We start from the raw sequence: 18,634 nt of genomic DNA on the forward strand, positions 1-18,634 counted from the left end.
ATCATTGTGGGCCATTCAATTAAAATTGAGGTGACTGGTTGCAGTCCGATCATTAGGGTTTAATTTGGTCTGAATCTATTAAGCAGAAAGAGAAAGCACAGCGATTGAATCCATAATAACCAGAGCGATCCCACCTGGCCGGTGGTGCAGGGGAGGGCACACCAGCGACAGGCTCAGCAGGGCCTCCCGGCCCTCTCCGGGGCTCCTGTCACTACACCTCACAGAGAACCGTTTCTGGGGTTTAGAGGTGAGATGAAAGAACAGTTTTAAAGACCCATTTTTCCTTGAAGGGTTTTCCCAATGACTTGTGGTAGGGAGAGGGTGTTAATAGATATTGTCCTCACCAAGAAACCACATTCAACAAAAGTCTGGGGCTCAGGGCAATGCACTGAAGGCCAGGTTCAGGTTCCCTTCAAGGCTTTTTTTTGGTCCATGAAACAGCCCTACTTGATTTCTCAAAGAGAAATGTATGGTAATTAGCCATTTTAATAACTAAAAGACCTTTAAGCACGGCTGACTGGTTGATAGTAAATTGTAAGACTAGCTACCATACTTTCCATATAAAAAATTAGGATACACGGTCTGAAGACAGGACATAAGATCTAAAATTAGCACTGTCCTAGAAAATCTGGAATGCATGACTGTTATCCTTACAAAATTGAAATAATCTTTTCACCTTTTTATGTGTAAAACCTACAAAATTCAAAAAAAAAAAACAAAACCCAAAGCCCCCAAAAAAACCCTACAATTTTTTTAAAAGATTTGAAGTTTAAAAATAAAACAGACGAGCTATTTTCCCAGACAGAAGGAGCTGTTCTAAACTTTGGGGGATGCCTGTGGCCTAAATACAACAGGAGCTGGGAGCACAGGCACTTTCCCATGGCTCCACACACACTTTGAAACCTGTGAACTTCTGTTTCTTTCTTCCTCTCACAGCAAAACTCTGCAGGTGAAACTCAAGATCACCACTACCACCAAAGCGCTGCGAGGCCTTCGTCCATCCTTTCCTCCAGCCGCTTTACATCAACTAGTGTGTCCACCAATTCCTCTGACGCCCCGCCCCCGCCCCCGCCCCCCCCACTCCTGCCTGGAAGCGCAGGATCCCGCTGCTCAGAAATGGAACGAGGCAGCCTGAGGAGTTCTCCAGTCTAGGTCTCCCCTGCTTGATGGCATGACTTTTCTGACTGGACCTAAAAGTGCTGCAGCTCTTTTTACTTATTCAATACACCAAGAAACTATGCTACGTACTAGGAGAACAACGAAAAGTAAGGCTCATAAAAGGGTAAATGTATAAATGAGCTGTCTGCCATAGTATAACTAAATTCTATAATAAGTATAATTAGTAGATAAGGAGCTAAGTGACAGAGAAAAATAGGGACCCGATTCTTCTTGGGATAGGGGGAAGGAAAGGAAAGGCTTCACAAAGGAGGTGAGGTGTAAGCCGGGGACCTGGAGGATGAAGGTCCCTTCTTCAGGAACACAAGGGGTTTTTTAAAAAGCCCCAAACATTACAAGGCAGGGAGAAAGCATGTGGAATGATTTGGGGGTCATCCTTCTAGGGCTGATCTTTTTTGGGCCCTTTTCCCCTTAGAGGTATAGTCTTCTGCAGACCATACCTCCCAGACTATACAGTCTCTAAGTGCCCTACAGTCAAACTGACCTACATTTTCCCCATGGTTATAATGAGAGGTTACATTTTCCACATTCATGGACTGAAATGTGGTCACACAGTGGATAAGAATATACAGAATGGCTGTGGATTCCTTGTTCACAGAACATGTTGTTACTCCTCTTCCCAGTTTGTTTTGCTTTAGAGCCATGGCTCTCTAGCTTAGCAACACACTGAACTCTCCCAGGGAGCTTTGAAAAAAAATACAGATGCCTGGGTCCTACCCTTAGGGATTTTTTTTTAAATTATTTATTTATTTTTGGCTGTGCTGGGTCTTCGTTTCTGTGCCAGGGCTTTCTCTAGTTGCGGTGAGCGGGGGCCACTCTTCATCGCGGTGCGCGGGCCTCTCACTGTCGCGGCCTCTCTTGTTGCGGAGCACAGGCTCCAGACGCGCAGGCTCAGTAGTTGTGGCACATGGGCCTAGTTGCTCCGCGGCACGTGGGATCTTCCCAGACCAGGGCTCGAACCCGTGTCCCCTGCATCGGCAGGCAGATTCTCAACCACTGCGCCACCAGGGAAGCCCCCCTCAGGGATTCTGATTTAATTGCTCTGGAGGGCAGCCTGGGCATCGGGATGTTTCAGAGTTCCCCAGGTGATCCCAACGCGCAGCCCAGACTAACAATCACTGCTGTAGAATGGCTTCCATGTTTCTGTCTTCTCTCATTAACTAGGGGGTCCTGGGAAAAGGGCATTATTCTTTGTCCGTGCTCTACAGCTTCCACTGAAGTTCTTTACATTAATAATCGCTTGTTAGCTATTTACTGAATTGACTCCATAAGTACAGAGAACTGAAATACAGGCCTCCTACTCTAGGTGGCTCTGCTAGGAGAATTAAATGCAGAGACAGAAAATCACCGTGTGTTCTCAGAGAGCCGAAACGCTGGTGACCATGGAGACAGGGGAAAACATGGCTCCAGAGCAGAGCAGGGCAGGTGAAACTGAAGTCACCCAGGTCAACTCTCACTTAAGGGACAGTCAAGGTAGTTTAGGTGACCGCAGACAGCCTCCGGCACCCCCCTCCCAGAAAACATGGTCTGCCATATTATAACTAAATTATAACTAAATTCTAGGGTCCCAAAGTAAAAGTTCAGAAAGGTCTTCCCTGCTCCATTAATTTGGAAATAAATACATCTTCAAGGGGGTGTTTCTGAAATACAAGGGCTGCGGAATTCAAAATTATGTCTGGGTCATCCATATTCAGTAATTACAGCAGCAACAAGAAAGACTTCTTCACCTCTTTCCTGCTCAACCTGTTTGTTCCCAACCAACTCGGAGACTGCCACATGACACACTCCATTGGGTTGATATTGAGGGCCCCTATTTTAAAATATATCTCTATCTATATATTATCTAAGAGAGGAATTATTCATCTATTGGGATCTAAGAGATGGGTTTTAATATATAGGTGGGGAAAATGGTGGATGGGTTGACATGGTGTAGAGCTAGGGACTGGGGGACCTCTGAAATAATGGGACCCTGGAGAGTCCCATCATTACAGAGGTCTGGGTCTATATATAAAATGATATGTCTATCATTTTATACTGTAATTTTTATTTTGAACGTTGTCTCCCCTGTTGCATTATGAGTTCCTTAAGGACAGTGACTGTGTCCTTATATCCCTGGGGCATACAGATATTAATAAAGGTTTACTGAATAAAAAAATGGATAGAGGTGTTAAGAAAAATTATCCAATACTTGAAAATAAGGCACAGAGAGCATAGCCTAAGTGTTTTTTTTTTTGGCTGCACCCCGTCCAGGGATCGAACGCAAGCCCCTGCATTGGAAGCGTGGAGTCTTAACCACTGGACTGCCAGGGAGGTCCCCATAGCATAACATTTTAATGTCATGCTATGACATTGTTAAATGGGCTTCCCCAAGGATTATTTAATTCTCTGGAAGAATGTATCTGTGCTTGATTTTGCTATTACTATATGACTAGCGCCCAGACATTACACGCTAACATGCAAATTTCTGTCTAGTAGATAAAATAACCCCAAAGGTTATAGACTTATTGCCCTGTACGACAGTGCCTCCTAGCAATCTTATGCTCACATTATTTAAGGAAACAAACAACAGCAATGACAAAAAAAAAAAAACCTATAAATATCCATTTATTCAAATGCTCTTGGAAGCAACCTGATTATCTGATCAGTTCCTTCAGTAATAAGTTAATAAATCTTTGATATGGTGTTCATTCTATATTTGAATGAGTCACGATGAATGACAGTCATTTTAACTTTTTGAAAATCGTGACAGTCATGATTTTAACTTTTTGAAAATCATATTTTGATCGATGGCTGAATGTATGAATGATTAGAAACTAATGAGAGGACCACAAAGAGGACTAGAGGGGCGCAGATGAGAAACTGTGTTTACTTCACAGTTTGCCGGCAGCTATTCCTGGATAAGCACATCCTTGCTGGTTAGGTTTCTTCTAGACTCAAAAAACCCTAACAACAGATTTCTTTTTCCCTCCTGAAATTCTAAAGATCCACAGATGTTCTCATAATATAGGAAGACCATTTTTTTCTGACATTTGTTTAAAAATTTAATGGCAAATTAGAATTTTATAATGTTGAATATTTATATGGTTTGGTTGGGGAAAAAAAATGAACGGAAACATTTTCTGTAGAATGGAAAGTATCTGCTGCACCTAAGCAGATACATTGGCTGTTTACTAATGAGATTAATTACAATGATGACAGTATTTATAACATTACTACTACCAAGAGTTAGTATTTATTTTGTGCTTACTAGGTGTCTGGTACTTCATATGCGTAGCCCTTCGAGGTAGGTAACATGATTAGTCCTGTTTTACAATTGAGAAAAACTGAAGTTCTTCCCCAAGGTCATACTGTTGGAAAGCCACAATGGGCTGGATGTGAATTCAGACAAACTGGCTGTGCATGGACTTCTCAATCAAACATAGGTATATAAAGTTATTCCCCCACAGCCTCTTGCTACCCACAGATACATCTGTTCAATATGCTAGCTGAGAAATATGTGACACAGTGAACATTTGGGGAAAAAAAATCACTCCCACTATATACTGCACAGAGGCTTAGCATCAAAAGTGCAGTAGAAATGTTGGTCTAGAAATACAGCCTTTCTTCAGAATAAAGAATGTGAGAATATTGGAGATTCATTATCGCAGATGATTAACTTGTTGCCTTTTAAATGCGGAATGAAAGCAGAACTCTAGACGTCAGTTTGATTAAAGTGCAGAAAAAGTTTGATCAATAGTATTTCCCTGAGTAGGAAATTCTCTTTTAAATTTTAATTGTTGTAATTTAGGAAATATAATGGTGGTAGATATTTTCCTTAAATCTTTCACTGTTATATAGGCCTAATTTACCTATATATGAAATCAGAATGGAACAGAGGTGGACTGGGACCGGCCTGCATGGGGCTCCTCAGAGACAGCTGTGCACATTCCTTCCCAACTCCAAGTTCAGCGACATCATGTTGGTATCATGAATCAGCCATGGTAGGAATATTCACACCATGAAACTGACAAACATCACAAATAGGTTTTTTCCCTGAAGAGCCAGTTGTTAAACGTTGACCAGCCCACCGCTTCCAGTAGGGCAGAGTTTACGGGGCAACCTATCCCGAAGTCCTGAACTTACACAGATCCCTGAATTTACAAATGGCTAAGGAGGTCCCATACGCTCTTCAGAAGCTTCCTGAGTTCCTATCTTGCTTTTGGCTCTGAGCTATGGCTCTGGTGCGGACACTGAGCTATGTGCTTTACAGAACTACGTTAAGGCCCAGGTAGCCACCAGCATGACTGTGGTGGGGAAGAGGAAAACCAGAGAGACAGAGACATGTTCTCATAATGTGCCACCCAGACAGGGTTGCCAGATAAAATACAGGATGCCCAGTTAAATGTGAATTTCAGATAAATAACACATAATTTTTTAGCATAAGTATGTCCCATGTAATATCTCCTACAATATTTAAATGGTGTCCTGTATTTTTATTAGCTAAATCTGACAAACCTACACACCCAGAACATAATCTTCTGCTGAAAAACATTTATTTTTCATCTCACAATACAGGAATATTGCAAAGTGGTTATGTGTGCATGCTTTGAAGCAGACAGCTGAAGTGTATGTCCTTCCTCTGTCACTCACTAACTAGTTGTGTGATCCAAAACAAGTTATCTAACCCTCCTGATTCCAGTGTTCTCATCTGTAAAATGGGGACAATTAGTCCCTATCTCATTTGATTATCATGAGGATTGAATGAGATAACAGATGCACAGGAGTTAAATGAGTTATTACAAGTCAAACTGCCTGGTATGAGAAAAACATTCAATCAGTGTTATCCTACTGTAGTTCTAAAACACACCTAGCTTGGTGTCTGGCACATAGCGAGTGCTGAAAAAATTAGCACTCTTACTACTGTCAGCCCATAAAAGTCTTCTAAGCCATATGACAAGCAAATTTTAGTAACCACATCACATACTATAGTGATAATACTAACATTAGTCACGTAATTTAGCACTGTTAAGGATGAATGGCTTTTGTGAAGGGGCCTGGGGACCTAATCATCATTCACAACATTGTTTTTAAGGGGAAAGTCATTGGGGTCCAAATAAATAAACATAGCCTTTCTCCAAGTTGGGGATGATTTTATAGTGACATGTTAGCCAGATAAAACCTTTTTCTATACCCTAAACCAAAAGACGTAAATATAACTGGATTGACTATGTCTTTCTCAAAAGCATATAGAGTCTATGCTGCTTAAATTATTTCCTTTATATAATTTTGAATAATTTCAAAAGAACCTCATACTTTCAATGAAAACCAAGTTTCTTCTCCACCATCTGGGACCAATAGCATCACGACTTATAAGCCTGGAATTTTCCCTAATGCCCTTTTCTCTTTCCTCCTGTTATATAAGATATATAAATATTCCTCCGTAATATTTCCCGGTCTATGCCTTTCAGTTTGTTTCCCAACTGGGATCAAGCAGTTTCCTGAGATCAGACTTGGCACATTTTCTTTTTATTTGAATATTGGTTATGCTTTCAAGGAGAACATGATTTTTTGAACAGAGAAGGATTTTCAGAACAGCCTCTTCTAACATCACAAAATAACCCACAACGACATTTCTGGGTGAGAAATTTCTAGATATCTAGATTTAAGGAACTATTCCTCTTCTATCACCTTTACCTATCTTTGTTCTTTACACGAATTCTAAAATATTAGAAATAAACAAAGTCAGCATCCTTGGCGTGATTTCCAGAAACCAGGAAGGCTTCTATCACCATCAGAGCATCATTCTTTTAAAGTCAGAGTCTGATTTTAGTATATGTGCTGCCGAAGTGAGCACCAAAGTTCCATTTAAAATGTAACTACTACTTAAAGAGTAAATTTTTTACATATTATCAGTAGAGCAGTGACCTCTGAGACTACGTCTCTCTCTGAGATCTATGATCTCAGAAAGGAGCCCGAGCTTCACCCCATGTGGAGGTTTATGTTGACCACAAGCTGCAGTCCTCCCCAAATTCTCTGCAAACCAAGTTGCAGGAGAAAATGTTAGGTCACACTGGCTCCTGTTTGGGGGAATATATAAAGGACACTATCCGGTATTTCCCACCCTAACTGCCACTTAGGATTCTGTGTGGAATGGTTTAATAACACAGAACTTCCCTCCCTACTGTTCTCACAAAGTCGGTGGTCAGATAAAATGGGAAAAAGAAAAAGAAACACCAAGAAACTTCACCGTAAGAAATGGCTAATGTGTTAGGATGGTATATGCAAAGTGGTCCTCAATCACACAAAGCATCCAAATTTCTATCACTTAGTGTGAGTCAGGATTGTGCTAAACGCTGGAGATACAGAAGTTAACTAGACAGACAAGGTCTCTGCTTTCATGGAGCTTTCCTCTAGTGGGAGAAACAATACTACACAGCTAAATAAGAAAAACAACACAATTAACAAAGAAATGGTCAGTGCTATGGAGAAAAATATAGCAGAATGGGGAACCAAAATGGATGGGAAATGGATGGCAGATGGTTGGTTGGTTACCCAATGGCCATTCCCAACTCCTTCCTTGCCTTCCTCTCTCCAGAGGCTGAAAAGGAAAGATAATCACTTTGGGCCCCCAAAGATGCCCGCGCCCCAATCCTGGAACCTGTGAATAGGTTACATTATATAGTAAAAGGGACTCGGCATATACAATTCAGGTTATGGAACTTAAAATGGGAAGATTATCCTGGATTATCCAGGGGGACCCAAACTAATGAGCCCTTACAAAGAGAGAACTTTCTCGTCTAGTAACAGAGAGATGCGGCAGAAGCCAGAGATTCCAAGCGTGAGAAGGAATCAACGTGCTGTTCTGGCTCTGAGATGCCGGGGCCCACATGCAAGAACCAGGGAGAGGCCTCTGGGAGTTACTGGTGGCCCCCAACTGAGAGCCATCAAAGAAACGTGACCTTGGTCCTAAAGCACGAGGCACTGGATTCTGCCAACCACCGAAATGAGCGTGGAAGGGGAATCGTCCCTGGAGCCTCTAAAAAGGAGCATGGTCCTGCCAACACCTTGAAGCCTTGTGAGACTCTAAGCAGAGAAACTGGCCAAGCCCACGCAGACTCCTGACCCGCAGAACTGTGATGTAATAAATGGCCATTATTGTAAGCCACTAAGTTTGTGTTAATTTGTGACAGCAGCAATAGAAACTAATTCAATATAGCATTTGTTATATAACTGAGTGTGAAAACTGAAACTCATACCAGCCATTCTATCGCTTTCCACTACCCCACCGTCATCTAGAATATTAGAAACCCCCAAAAGCTTAAAGAATGTAGCACTTTCTACTTCACCTTAAATGTTAGACTGGAGACTAAGAAACCTAAGTTATGATTATGATTATAAGCACTGAACAGCAAGTCAAGAGGCCCAGGTCTTATTTTTACATCAGTGTAAGGACCTTAAGTAAATTAATCTCCCTGAATCTCTATTTCCATATCTACAACATGAATGAGTTGGTCTAGATGATTTCTAGGATCATTTTTGCTCTATGAACTACAACTGATAGGTAGACATTGTGACGAGCAACACACTTTCATTTAACTTATAATCCACCACTTTCACCTGGCGCAGAGTGCATCCTGAAAGTGCATTGTGATGGGAGGACAGGGAAGCTGTTTAGGGCTGCTGGGGCCCAGTTCTTGAGCCTCTGCTGTCCAAGATTGGTAGTCTGGGTCTCCAAAGGAGAGATGAATTGTACAGAGGGGCCAGCCAAGCCCTCCTCACTAATTATCCTGGATGTGCCAATAATCTCTTACTGAAGATTCCTTGCAAGAAGCGGTCTGGTCTAAGAAGACCTGCCACCTGTGTTTGCTTCTCATCCCATGTAACACCAAACTTCTCAGCAGGAAGAAACACTTGCTAGAACCCCTGACTGTCCTCGACCAACTTTCCACACCTCTCCTCCTCGTAAGGGATCTTCCAAATTTTGAAGAAAACAATTTGGCCCCAGAATTTGCACCTTGCCAAATTCAATTTAATTTATTACAACAAACATTTTTTGAATAGTTGCCGTGTGCTCACTGAGTCCAAGTTTGGGAGGGAAATGTTCAGTTTTATGTCCAATCTCTGATTTCAGTATCAACATCTTTAGTTGTATGACTGAAATAGGAAAGAGGGGGGGAGGCAAAGAGCAGACTCATTACACTCAAAGCAATGAGCTGTACAGTAGATATGATTTATAGCTATCTGAAAAGAAGGTGAAGGATTTGTTAAGAACCGAGTGTAAGCACCGAACAGGAAGTTACTAAGAACTTCCGTTTTTCAGAAGCATTTACATTCTGTCTCACATCAAGTTTACATCAACACTCTGGGGAAATTTTGATCTGCACCACTGTCTTCAATCAGGGTTTTCCAAGAAAGCAACCTTCAAATTCATGGAGCAGAAGTTAGATTTGAATTTGCAGTAACATGTATTTTTCATGGACAAATTATGCAACTATATATGTGGTCAGATGTGACTGAAAATATGGCTGAACGTGTATCTGCATATGTTTCACATGGTTAATATATTTTTTAGTGCCCTATATTTTTAGACATTTTATAAGTTAAAATGCTACTGCTATCACTTCTCAGTGCTTCTTATTTTAATCCTCTCTGCATATCAGCAATGATTGACCAAAATCACCAACACCAGCAATTTTCAACCTCTTCTTCAGAGGCAGATGTGACAAATGTGTCCATACATGTGATACACTCCTACGGACACATCCAGAATTACGTGTAACACCAGGAGCTCAGCCTACAATCTTCAACCTAGAAGCCATGCTGAAAAGAAAATAATTATGTAGATATCCTTACATTTATTCTGATTAGTTTTTTAAAAAATGAATCACCAGCAAACTTTGGTATTTTATCAGCTAGAAATTATTTGCAACAGACATTTTTTGTCTGGGACATATTTTGACACTTTGGTTGATAAGCTCTGCCCTGCTATACCATAAGTGTACACCTGAAATCTGAATTCTTGAAGGCTAAGGGTGCCTGACACATAGAACCAGGAAAAGGTAATAAGAGAAAGAAACATGGCTATTCTCCACACTGGGCAACGGTGGGATATGACAAACCTGTTACAAAAGTCTAGCATTTCCCTGGAAATAATTAATTTCCTACCTATGCTCTTTAAAGCCACTGACATCCCAGGGAGTCTTCATAGCCTGCCTCCAAATTCAAAGGTGTATTCCCTTCTTTAGATGTAGAAGAAAATAACTCTGAACACATTTAAAATGTGAAGAGGCTACGTTATCTCAACCATAATGCATGGTTGACAGCACGGGCTCTTAGACTAGTGGTTCAGAGGTCATCTTGCCTCCCAGGGAACATTTGGCAATATCAGGAGACATTCTTGGTTGTCACAACTCGGGGAGGAAAGTGTTGACGTCTGGTAGGTAGAGGCCAGGGATGCTGCTAAACATTCCACAATGAAGAGGACAGCTTCCCCCCGACCCCCAACAGAGAATTATCCGATCCAAGAGGCCAACAGTGCTGAGACTGAGAAACCCTGCTCTCAAGCCAACCTGCCTGGGTTTCAAATCACCTGTTACTTATATAAGTTACTAAACATCTATGTGCTTATCGTCTTTACCAGTAAAATTAGGATAAAAACAGTGTCCACCCTCTTGATTTGTTGTGAGAATAAAACAAATGACACAGACAGGAGCTAAAAACAATGTCTGGAAAAAAGCTAGTGTTTAACAAATGTTTACTTTCATTACCATTAGATGCATCGAAAAAGACTGAGAAGAGAAACACCAAAATTTTAAAATAAGTTGTTTCTAGGTGGCCAGACCATGACTGATTTTTATTTTCATTACACTTTTATATTTCTTTATATTTTCCAAATTTTCTAGAACTGTATTTGTATTACCCTAATATCCAAAAACACTTTTTTAAAAAGAATGTAGAGGAAAGAACTTTATTTTGTGACATAGTGGAAAGAGCACAGAATCAGAAAGATCTGGATTCAGATCCTGGCTTTATTTGTTGTGTGTGACTTTGGGCAGATTAGTTACTCTGAGCTTCAGCTTCCTGATCAGAACCTGGGGCTAATAATGCATATCAGAGAGCTTCCATCAGGATTAAACATGACAGACATCCAGTGTCTTGGAAATATGCTGAATGGCAGGCTCCAAGAGATGGGTGCTTTCAAAGTTTGGCCCAGGAAAAGTGACTCTATAAACAGGGAAATATAGTCATGATGGTAATTCCCCTCTTGCTTTTTAAACTGTCCTCTTGGAGAAGCCACCTCCCATCTCAACCCACTGTTTGCCTGGGTTCAGAGGAGAAATTGCATCCACACTTTGGTCCTTCTCTCTATTCTTTCCACCTCCCCACATATACATCCTAGGAAAGGACCTGATAATTCAGCAGGCAGGGCTTACTAGCAGCGGGAAGTTACTAAGAGTGAAAAGCAGGACCCAGGCATCACTTTCACATGCCCACAGAGGGACAAGTCCATTGTCCTTCTTCTTGTTTCTTCTTTCATCCCTAGCCTCCAAGCTGGAAGTACTCTTGGCAAGGCCTCTCCTCCAGGGGAACCGCTCCACTTTCTCTCTATTCTACTTCTCCTGTTCAGCTGGTAGAGAGGACTGCCCCCTTTCAGTTTTGAGAAGGATGAGTAGGAAGCCCAGAGAAGCTTCCAGATCTAAGCCTCTTGTGTGCACTAGCCTGGCTCATCTGAGAAGGCTGGCAAGCGTGCGGTGGGCAGGCAGCACTGGCCTGGCTGTACCTTGCTTCCAGCAGGGCTGTTTCTTTTCCACCCCTCATTCACTCCAGGTCACACTAAAGACCAGGAGGATGAGTAGACAGGATTCAAGGACCCAAACCGTAACCACAAACCCCACTCTTAATGCTCCTTAATGACTTAATCAGATGGAAAAAGAATAGAATAGGTTATATTTGTGTATATTATCAGGAGGGGTGACTATTTTAAGCCAGGTTAGACTGCTAGCTTAAATTCAAATCCTAAGCAACCTTTCAAGACGCCCTGGTCATCTTTCGTACTCAGGTCCTAATTGCCACGGTGTGGAAAAGGCAGTCTGGCTCAACCCACTCTGACTCTGAAGATCCCATAGCTCTCCAGGGAGGAGTCTTGTAGTCCTACCAGGTGGGCTCTTGGTGAAGTGTTCTAGCGACCGGGAGGCACAGCTGATTAGGGCAGGATTGCCTGGGGCAGGAACTGACCTTCTCACGACATTCACTCTCAACCCAAGGTGAACTATTTCAACACGGGGAGACGGTGCCAGGCAAAACATCAGAGGAAAATGAGACTATTTGGGGTGCTCCCATCTACATGTAAATAAAAATATCAGGAGAACTTCATTCTAAATATAAATAAAATGTCAGGGGGATTGGTAATAACCAGGAAATAATTTATGGATCCTTCTGGAACTCTAGTCTGCTATTGCTCCAGGGTCTGTCTGACTAGCATATGTACATTTCAGACATAATATTGACTGTTGCCAAGTTCTCTCCTACTACACTTTTACCTCCTCACTAGCCTCCCCATAAAAGCATGCAAAACAAAACAGGCATGGGCCCCCAGAATGCTGTCAGTCTTGAGTCTTCCCATTCTTCATTCACAAGGGTACATTGAGATGATATCATAAACGGGCTGGGTGCTAAGTGCTAGAAATCCAGAGATGGAAGGAGATGGTCCCTTCTGTCCAGAAGCTGACTTCGGATGACTATAGTAGCTAGCGTTAAGTGTACTTGTTCCAGGGAAATGCTGATCTCAGCAGGGATCAAATCTAAGAACTAAAGTTCAATAAAGTTTAAGGTGTCAAGGGGACTCCTTCCTCTCAAAGTATTCTTCAACTGAAACCGTGAAGGAAACACTTTATATAGTGAGGAATTTCACAAATTTTGGATTCCTACCCCCTTTTCTTCCTCTTTGTATCTCTGACCTAGTAACTTCTCTAAGTTTTCCCACAGCATATAAGAATGAGATCAGTCATCTTTTCTTGCCAAGGGCCAAAAGGGAAACTACACAGACCAAAAGGAGGTAACCCTTATATTTCAGATATTTCCAGAAGTTAACAAAAATTCCTCTTTTCCCCTTAAAAACCTAAATTAATTTGCAAAAAGAGAGAAATCTATTCCCTATTTTAAAGTATGATAATATTATTTTAAAGCAATAAATCCAGTCAGTTTGATAACATAGTTTGTGTTCATAATTTCAGAAGTTTTTAATCTATTTATTTTATTTTGAAAACCAGGTAAGTACTGTTAATATGCTTAGGCTGGTCTTATTACTAGGTCCTGAGGATGGAAGAATGTTTCTAGGTTTGATTAAAAAAAAAAATGAACCATGATGTAATTTTAGATTTCTTTTTTTCCTTTAGACATCATTTGGTCACCATTGCAATACAGTGTTTTACCACCAGATATCTATACAGCACAAGGGGAAGAGAAGAACAGGTAATTACTTACTGGGTTATTTGGGGGTACAGAATGTGACTACTGGGATAATTCAAGATTACTATAGATTTCACTGGGGGTCTGTTTTAGCCAGGAAAGCTGATTCAATGTTCTAGTAGCATCAGCTGAACAAAACTTGTAGCCAAATCAACTGTTGACATCATTTGAAATAATAGGAGCAGGGAAGCAGCATAGTTAAGTGGTTAAGATCATGGACTCTAGGGTCAAGTTTCTTAGGTCCAAACCCTGTTTCTCCTATTTGCTAGCTGTGTGACCTTGGGAAAATTCCCTAACTTCTCTGTGCCTTAGTTTCTTCGTCTCCAAAATGTGGGTACTAATAATAACTCCCCCAGAGGGTTATATAAGGATTAAATAACTGATTGTGCTTAGAATGATGCTTTACACATAACAAGAACTTTACAAGTATTCGTTAAATAAAGACAAAATAAAATGTAAATCTGCTAGCTCATCTCTTTGTGCTGGATAGAAATAGTCAAAGATATCAAGATCTGAGTGCATGGCAGATTCTTTTAGCCTGTAACTTTGGAAGATTCCTTTGAAAACTTCCTGGAAGCCTTCTTGGTAGCTATTCTGAAAGATATGGAATTTGGTGACAGTCTACTGTCCCTAAGAGAGCTGGAAACAATCACAAGCACTCCTGGTATCAGGAACATCAGAAGGAAGACGATCACACAGCACAAAGAAACAGCACGCCAGCCCACTCAGGCTCCCTAAGCCACTGCCAATAACCTCGGGGAACATGGGCACAGAATAAGCAGCTGAAAAAGGATGAAACAGGATTTTATTGCAGTGACAATGACATCTGGCTGGTGTCAGTAATATTATCTTTTTCCCTCTTTCCAGGATTCAATGAAAAAAATGCTTTTCAGCAATGAGTGCTTTGTTTTATTAATTATCACTATATACAATTCCCATCTCGTTTTTCTTCAACAGGCAGTGACTGTGGTGAATTGTTCATTTTACAGAACTACCTAGGCATCTTTTCTGGACCTGTGACAAATCTAAAGCCCCGAACCAGCGTCTAAGCCGGGACAAAATCTCGAAATTGTCTGGAAAACAGAAGGTATTATGTCCTCTGAGCCAAATTTCAGCCACAAAACCGCGGGATCTCTAGCACATACCTTCATCCGGACTTTATTTCAGAGACGGTCTCCTTGGGTCTTCTTGGTCAGGAACAGCCCTTGCAGAGGAGTTTGGAGAATGCCATAAACCACCAGGGAAGCTTGGGAACACATCCATATCTGTCCTCTGCCTTCCCCTTGGCTCAGAGCCTGCTTCCTGGTAGGAAGACAAGATGACGCTGTGCAGGGTTGACTGTTAAACCATCTTCCCGCCCCCAGCCCCACTCTCTTGGTGCCCCTCCCTTCTCCTTTCCAGGGCTCTGGAATGTGTCACATGGGAAATGGATCATGTGGCTCCAGGGGAGAATGTGGCCGGCTTCTCTCTCCCTTCCCCCACTTTTCCTTTCGGGAGCATAGCAGCAGAAATCTCAGACCTGATTGGCTCGGACCAAAAATCTCCACATGAAAAGGGGAAGATTCAACCACCCAAACCTCCAGGCTTCTCCGCTTTCTTTTTTGTTTTATTTTTCATCTGAACATTTTTCCTGGGCATTCAGAATTGCTTGGAAGGGAAGGAAAGAATGCTTTCTCCCCAGACCGCCTCTTTCTTTCTTATCATCAGTACCCTAACATGGCAAGGTGTTCCCTAACCTCCCTCCAGAGCCCCCTTGGCACATCTGAGACAATCAAGTGTTCAGCACCACGGACAGCATTACACCCCCTTCAGAGCTCCTTAAAGCCATTTGTCTATTTCACTCTCAGGTAAATAAAAATATTCAAAAAATATTTCCCCTGAGGTCTTGTGTCTAAATATACATCAGGCTATATATATGTAAGGCTCCAACCTCCCCTACTATCAACTTACTGTAACCTTATAAACACAAATATAATTTTTACATATCATTAAACCTAAAAAGACCATCCCATGTCTACCTCCCCGGCCCCATCCCACCACCCATCCCCACCCTTTAAACATGCTCCATGTTTTTTGGGGGGAGGGGAAATTCTCATTACACAGTTTACCATATGCCCATATATCTACGCTCACAGGCACAGTGACAGACAAATGTGAGTGTGCACGTCCAGATGTCTTTAGTCCCATCCCTAGGCCTCAGGCAGGGCTGAGTTCTCCAACTCAGAGAGGGAGCCCGGCAGGAGCAGTTTTGTGCAGGGTCTTTCCTGCTTCACTGACGTCCCGGTTGCCATGGTAACTGTTGAAGGGGATGATTTCGTTCAGAACCAGTCACCATGGGACCCTACTGACTAAAGAAAGGAAGAGGGAACAGGACTGAATTGCAGAGGAGGACTTTCAATTAGCATTTGCAGAGCCAAATTTACCTAATGGGCCCTTTCTTTACTGAATTGTTGTTGACCCTAAATCTTGAAAGGCTTCTAGGAATTCGTATGGACTCTGCAATGGTAACTCCCCCCATCCTCCACTGCTTCTTTCCTTAAAAATCTATTTAGGTGCAACTAAATGAAAATGCCAGCTTCACAGAACGACTGTGGCATGCCACCACAGAGCACAGGGAAGAACACAGGAAACGTATTTCTTCTCAGGCTGAGGCTTCTGACTTTTATGAGGCCATTTATCTAAGTCGAACAGTCTTAATTTTAGGGAGATACTTTAGAGCCACACCTGAACCAGGAACAATTTGTGAATGCTTTACAATTGTATAGCGGAAAAGATAAATATGGTTTAACGTGCCTTGCTGGATTATTTTGAATAAAAATAAATTTGAATAATAAGGTCAATCCCTTGGATAGCATTTGGACTATCCCAAGTCAGGAACTTAAGCTAGCTATGCACTTGTCTCATTAGGCATGCATAGAGCTGATTGTTTCTAACTCAGAATCCTAAGCATGGCAATTCTGAATATTTATTTTGAGGGATAGAAATGCTGACTTTCAATGTGCAATAATGCAAACTCTATAAGAAAAGAGGTAGCATACAGGAGCTGGAGTATAATTTCAGGAAACTGAAGCGCCTTCCTGGTCCAACATCCACAGCTTAAGATATGTTTACATCTTTTATTTTAGGATAAGAATCAAGTTAATTCTAGTTTTTCTATGTAAGACTCACAGAGAAATTCAACTCTGTTAGTTCTAATATTTGTCACTTTCAGAAAATTCATTTATCAGGAAAACTGGATATGTGTTTGAAGAAAGTTTTAGAGAGCCAGCCAGATGGTTACTTAGGAGATCACCTCTCTTCTTTTAGTGAATGATAACAGCAACAACAAAACCGGCTAATATTTATCATGCACCAGGTATTCCGTACATGATGTCATTTAATCCTATCAAACCATGAAACAGGTACTATTATTAACATTCCTGTTTTACAGACGAGGAAACTTACAGAAGATAAGTAACGTGCCCAAAACCACACCACTAGTTAGTGTGGGAGCTAGGATTGAGGAGTATTTAATATGACTCCAGAGCAGGCATATTATATGATACGAATCTGTATCATGGATAATGGACTCGATCAAAATAACTTGTCTATTTAATGTGACTGATGTGATTCATTACTATGGGCCTCTGACAGAAGAAATCAAAAAGATTTCTTTGGGCTTCCCTGGTGGCGCAGTGGTTGAGAGTCCACCTGCCGATGCAGGGGACATGGGTTCGTGCCCCGGTCCGGGAGGATCCCACATGCCGCGGAGCGGCTGGGCCCGTGAGCCATGGCTGCTGAGCCTGTGCGTCCGGAGCCTGTGCTCCGCAGCGGGAGAGGCCACAACAGTGAGAGGCCCGCGTACGGCAAAAAAAACAAAAAGATTTCTTTAAATCATTTGAGATGCAAAAAAAAAAAAAGGCCAAATTATTCATTCTTTTTAGGATGATTGTATGTGTACATCACAGCTTAGTGATAAAATAATAAAAACGATTTTATAAGGAATCATAATCTGAAATATTATTAAGGATGGCTATAAAACATGTTATGTAATATACTAATTCTGTTAAAAATATTAAATTTATAATCACCAAACTTATTCCCAGCCATTGGGAAGAAAATAGCTGTCTTCTATTCAAACCCATAAAAATCCCATAATACTGTGTAGCTAGGGTAATATTTTGAAAATAATTTATGTGATTCTTTTCCCCTCTGCCTGCCTGGGGAATCGATTTGCCTTGGGGATAGGGAATGTGGCACTGTTCAGAAATTATAAAAGTAATGGAAAGAAAGAAGGAAATAATATTCAGCTTCTGAAATTCAAAATAGGAGTGTACAGCAAGACAACAGGCTTGAAATCCAAGCTACCGTTTTGAAAGCCATTCTCAAAATTCCTTTATTTGTCATCAACCAAATATGGAAGACTTTGCTCAGACTGTTTGGTACCATAGAGAAGGCCTTCACACTGGGGCAGGCAAAACCTTTCCAAGGGGTTCCAGAGCCTGCAGGCAGTTCTATCGGAATTTCTAGATTCTCAACTTCCACAAGCTGACTTTCCTGAGAACGGGTGCAGTCAAGATGCCATGCTCGTTCTTGGTTCCCATCTAGTAGTTTTTCTTCCCTTTTACCATAGATTGGTGAACGTCTCACCCACCTCCACCTCAAATCCTACAATGGTGAACTGCCTGGATCTTAAAAAGCCCTGGGAAACAAGCAAAGAAACAACTGGAAATATTGAGGATGCTATTGAGATATTAGTGAACTCAATAATTGAGTTAACGCATCCTTTTAAGAAACAAGAGCTTTCCAATTGCTTTAAACAAAACTGAAAGCAGGGCTTCCCTGGTGGCGCAGTGGTTGAGAGTCTGCCTGCCGATGCAGGGGACACGGGTTCGTGCCCCGGTCCGGGAAGATCCCACATGCCGCGGAGCGGCTGGGCCCGTGAGCCATGGCCGCTGAGCCTGCGCATCCAGAGCCTGTGCTCCACAACGGGAGAGGCCACGACAGTGAGAGGCCCGTGTACCGCAAAAAA

The 18,634-nt window shown here is 41.7% G+C and overlaps 3 protein-coding genes across 6 annotated transcripts in view; 1 reads left to right on the top strand and 2 right to left on the bottom strand.

Moving 5' to 3' along the window:
- The window catches only part of DUSP16 (dual specificity phosphatase 16), a 177,392-nt gene extending 162,487 nt beyond the window's left edge, over positions 1 to 14,905 (bottom strand). For both annotated transcript variants that reach the window (XM_067695716.1, XM_067695715.1), the window contains exon 1: positions 14,769 to 14,905. The gene's annotated coding sequence lies outside the window, so the exon portion shown is untranslated. The remainder of the gene's footprint in view (positions 1 to 14,768) is intronic.
- CREBL2 (cAMP responsive element binding protein like 2) overlaps positions 1 to 15,494 on the top strand; it is a 56,812-nt gene extending 41,318 nt beyond the window's left edge. The window contains exons 4-5 of one of the 2 annotated variants that reach the window (XM_067695731.1): positions 13,551 to 13,626; positions 14,581 to 15,494. In XM_067695731.1, the coding sequence (XP_067551832.1) occupies positions 13,551 to 13,626; positions 14,581 to 14,587 (83 nt within the window). In that variant the 3' untranslated portion in view covers positions 14,588 to 15,494. The remainder of the gene's footprint in view (positions 1 to 13,550; positions 13,627 to 14,580) is intronic. The other variant, XM_067695730.1, reaches the window with a different exon arrangement.
- Positions 1 to 18,634, bottom strand: part of GPR19 (G protein-coupled receptor 19) — a 30,591-nt gene that overhangs the window by 2,817 nt on the left and 9,140 nt on the right. Inside the window, exon 1 of one of the 2 annotated variants that reach the window (XM_067695724.1) lies at positions 14,769 to 14,909. The exons of the other annotated variant lie outside the window; for it this stretch is intronic. The gene's annotated coding sequence lies outside the window, so the exon portion shown is untranslated. Of the gene's footprint in view, positions 1 to 14,768; positions 14,910 to 18,634 lie in introns of those variants that run through there. 2 annotated transcript variants of the gene reach the window in all.

The sequence above is a fragment of the Pseudorca crassidens genome, chromosome 11 (genome assembly GCF_039906515.1).
Source record: "Pseudorca crassidens isolate mPseCra1 chromosome 11, mPseCra1.hap1, whole genome shotgun sequence".
Classification (NCBI taxonomy): domain Eukaryota; kingdom Metazoa; phylum Chordata; class Mammalia; order Artiodactyla; family Delphinidae; genus Pseudorca; species Pseudorca crassidens.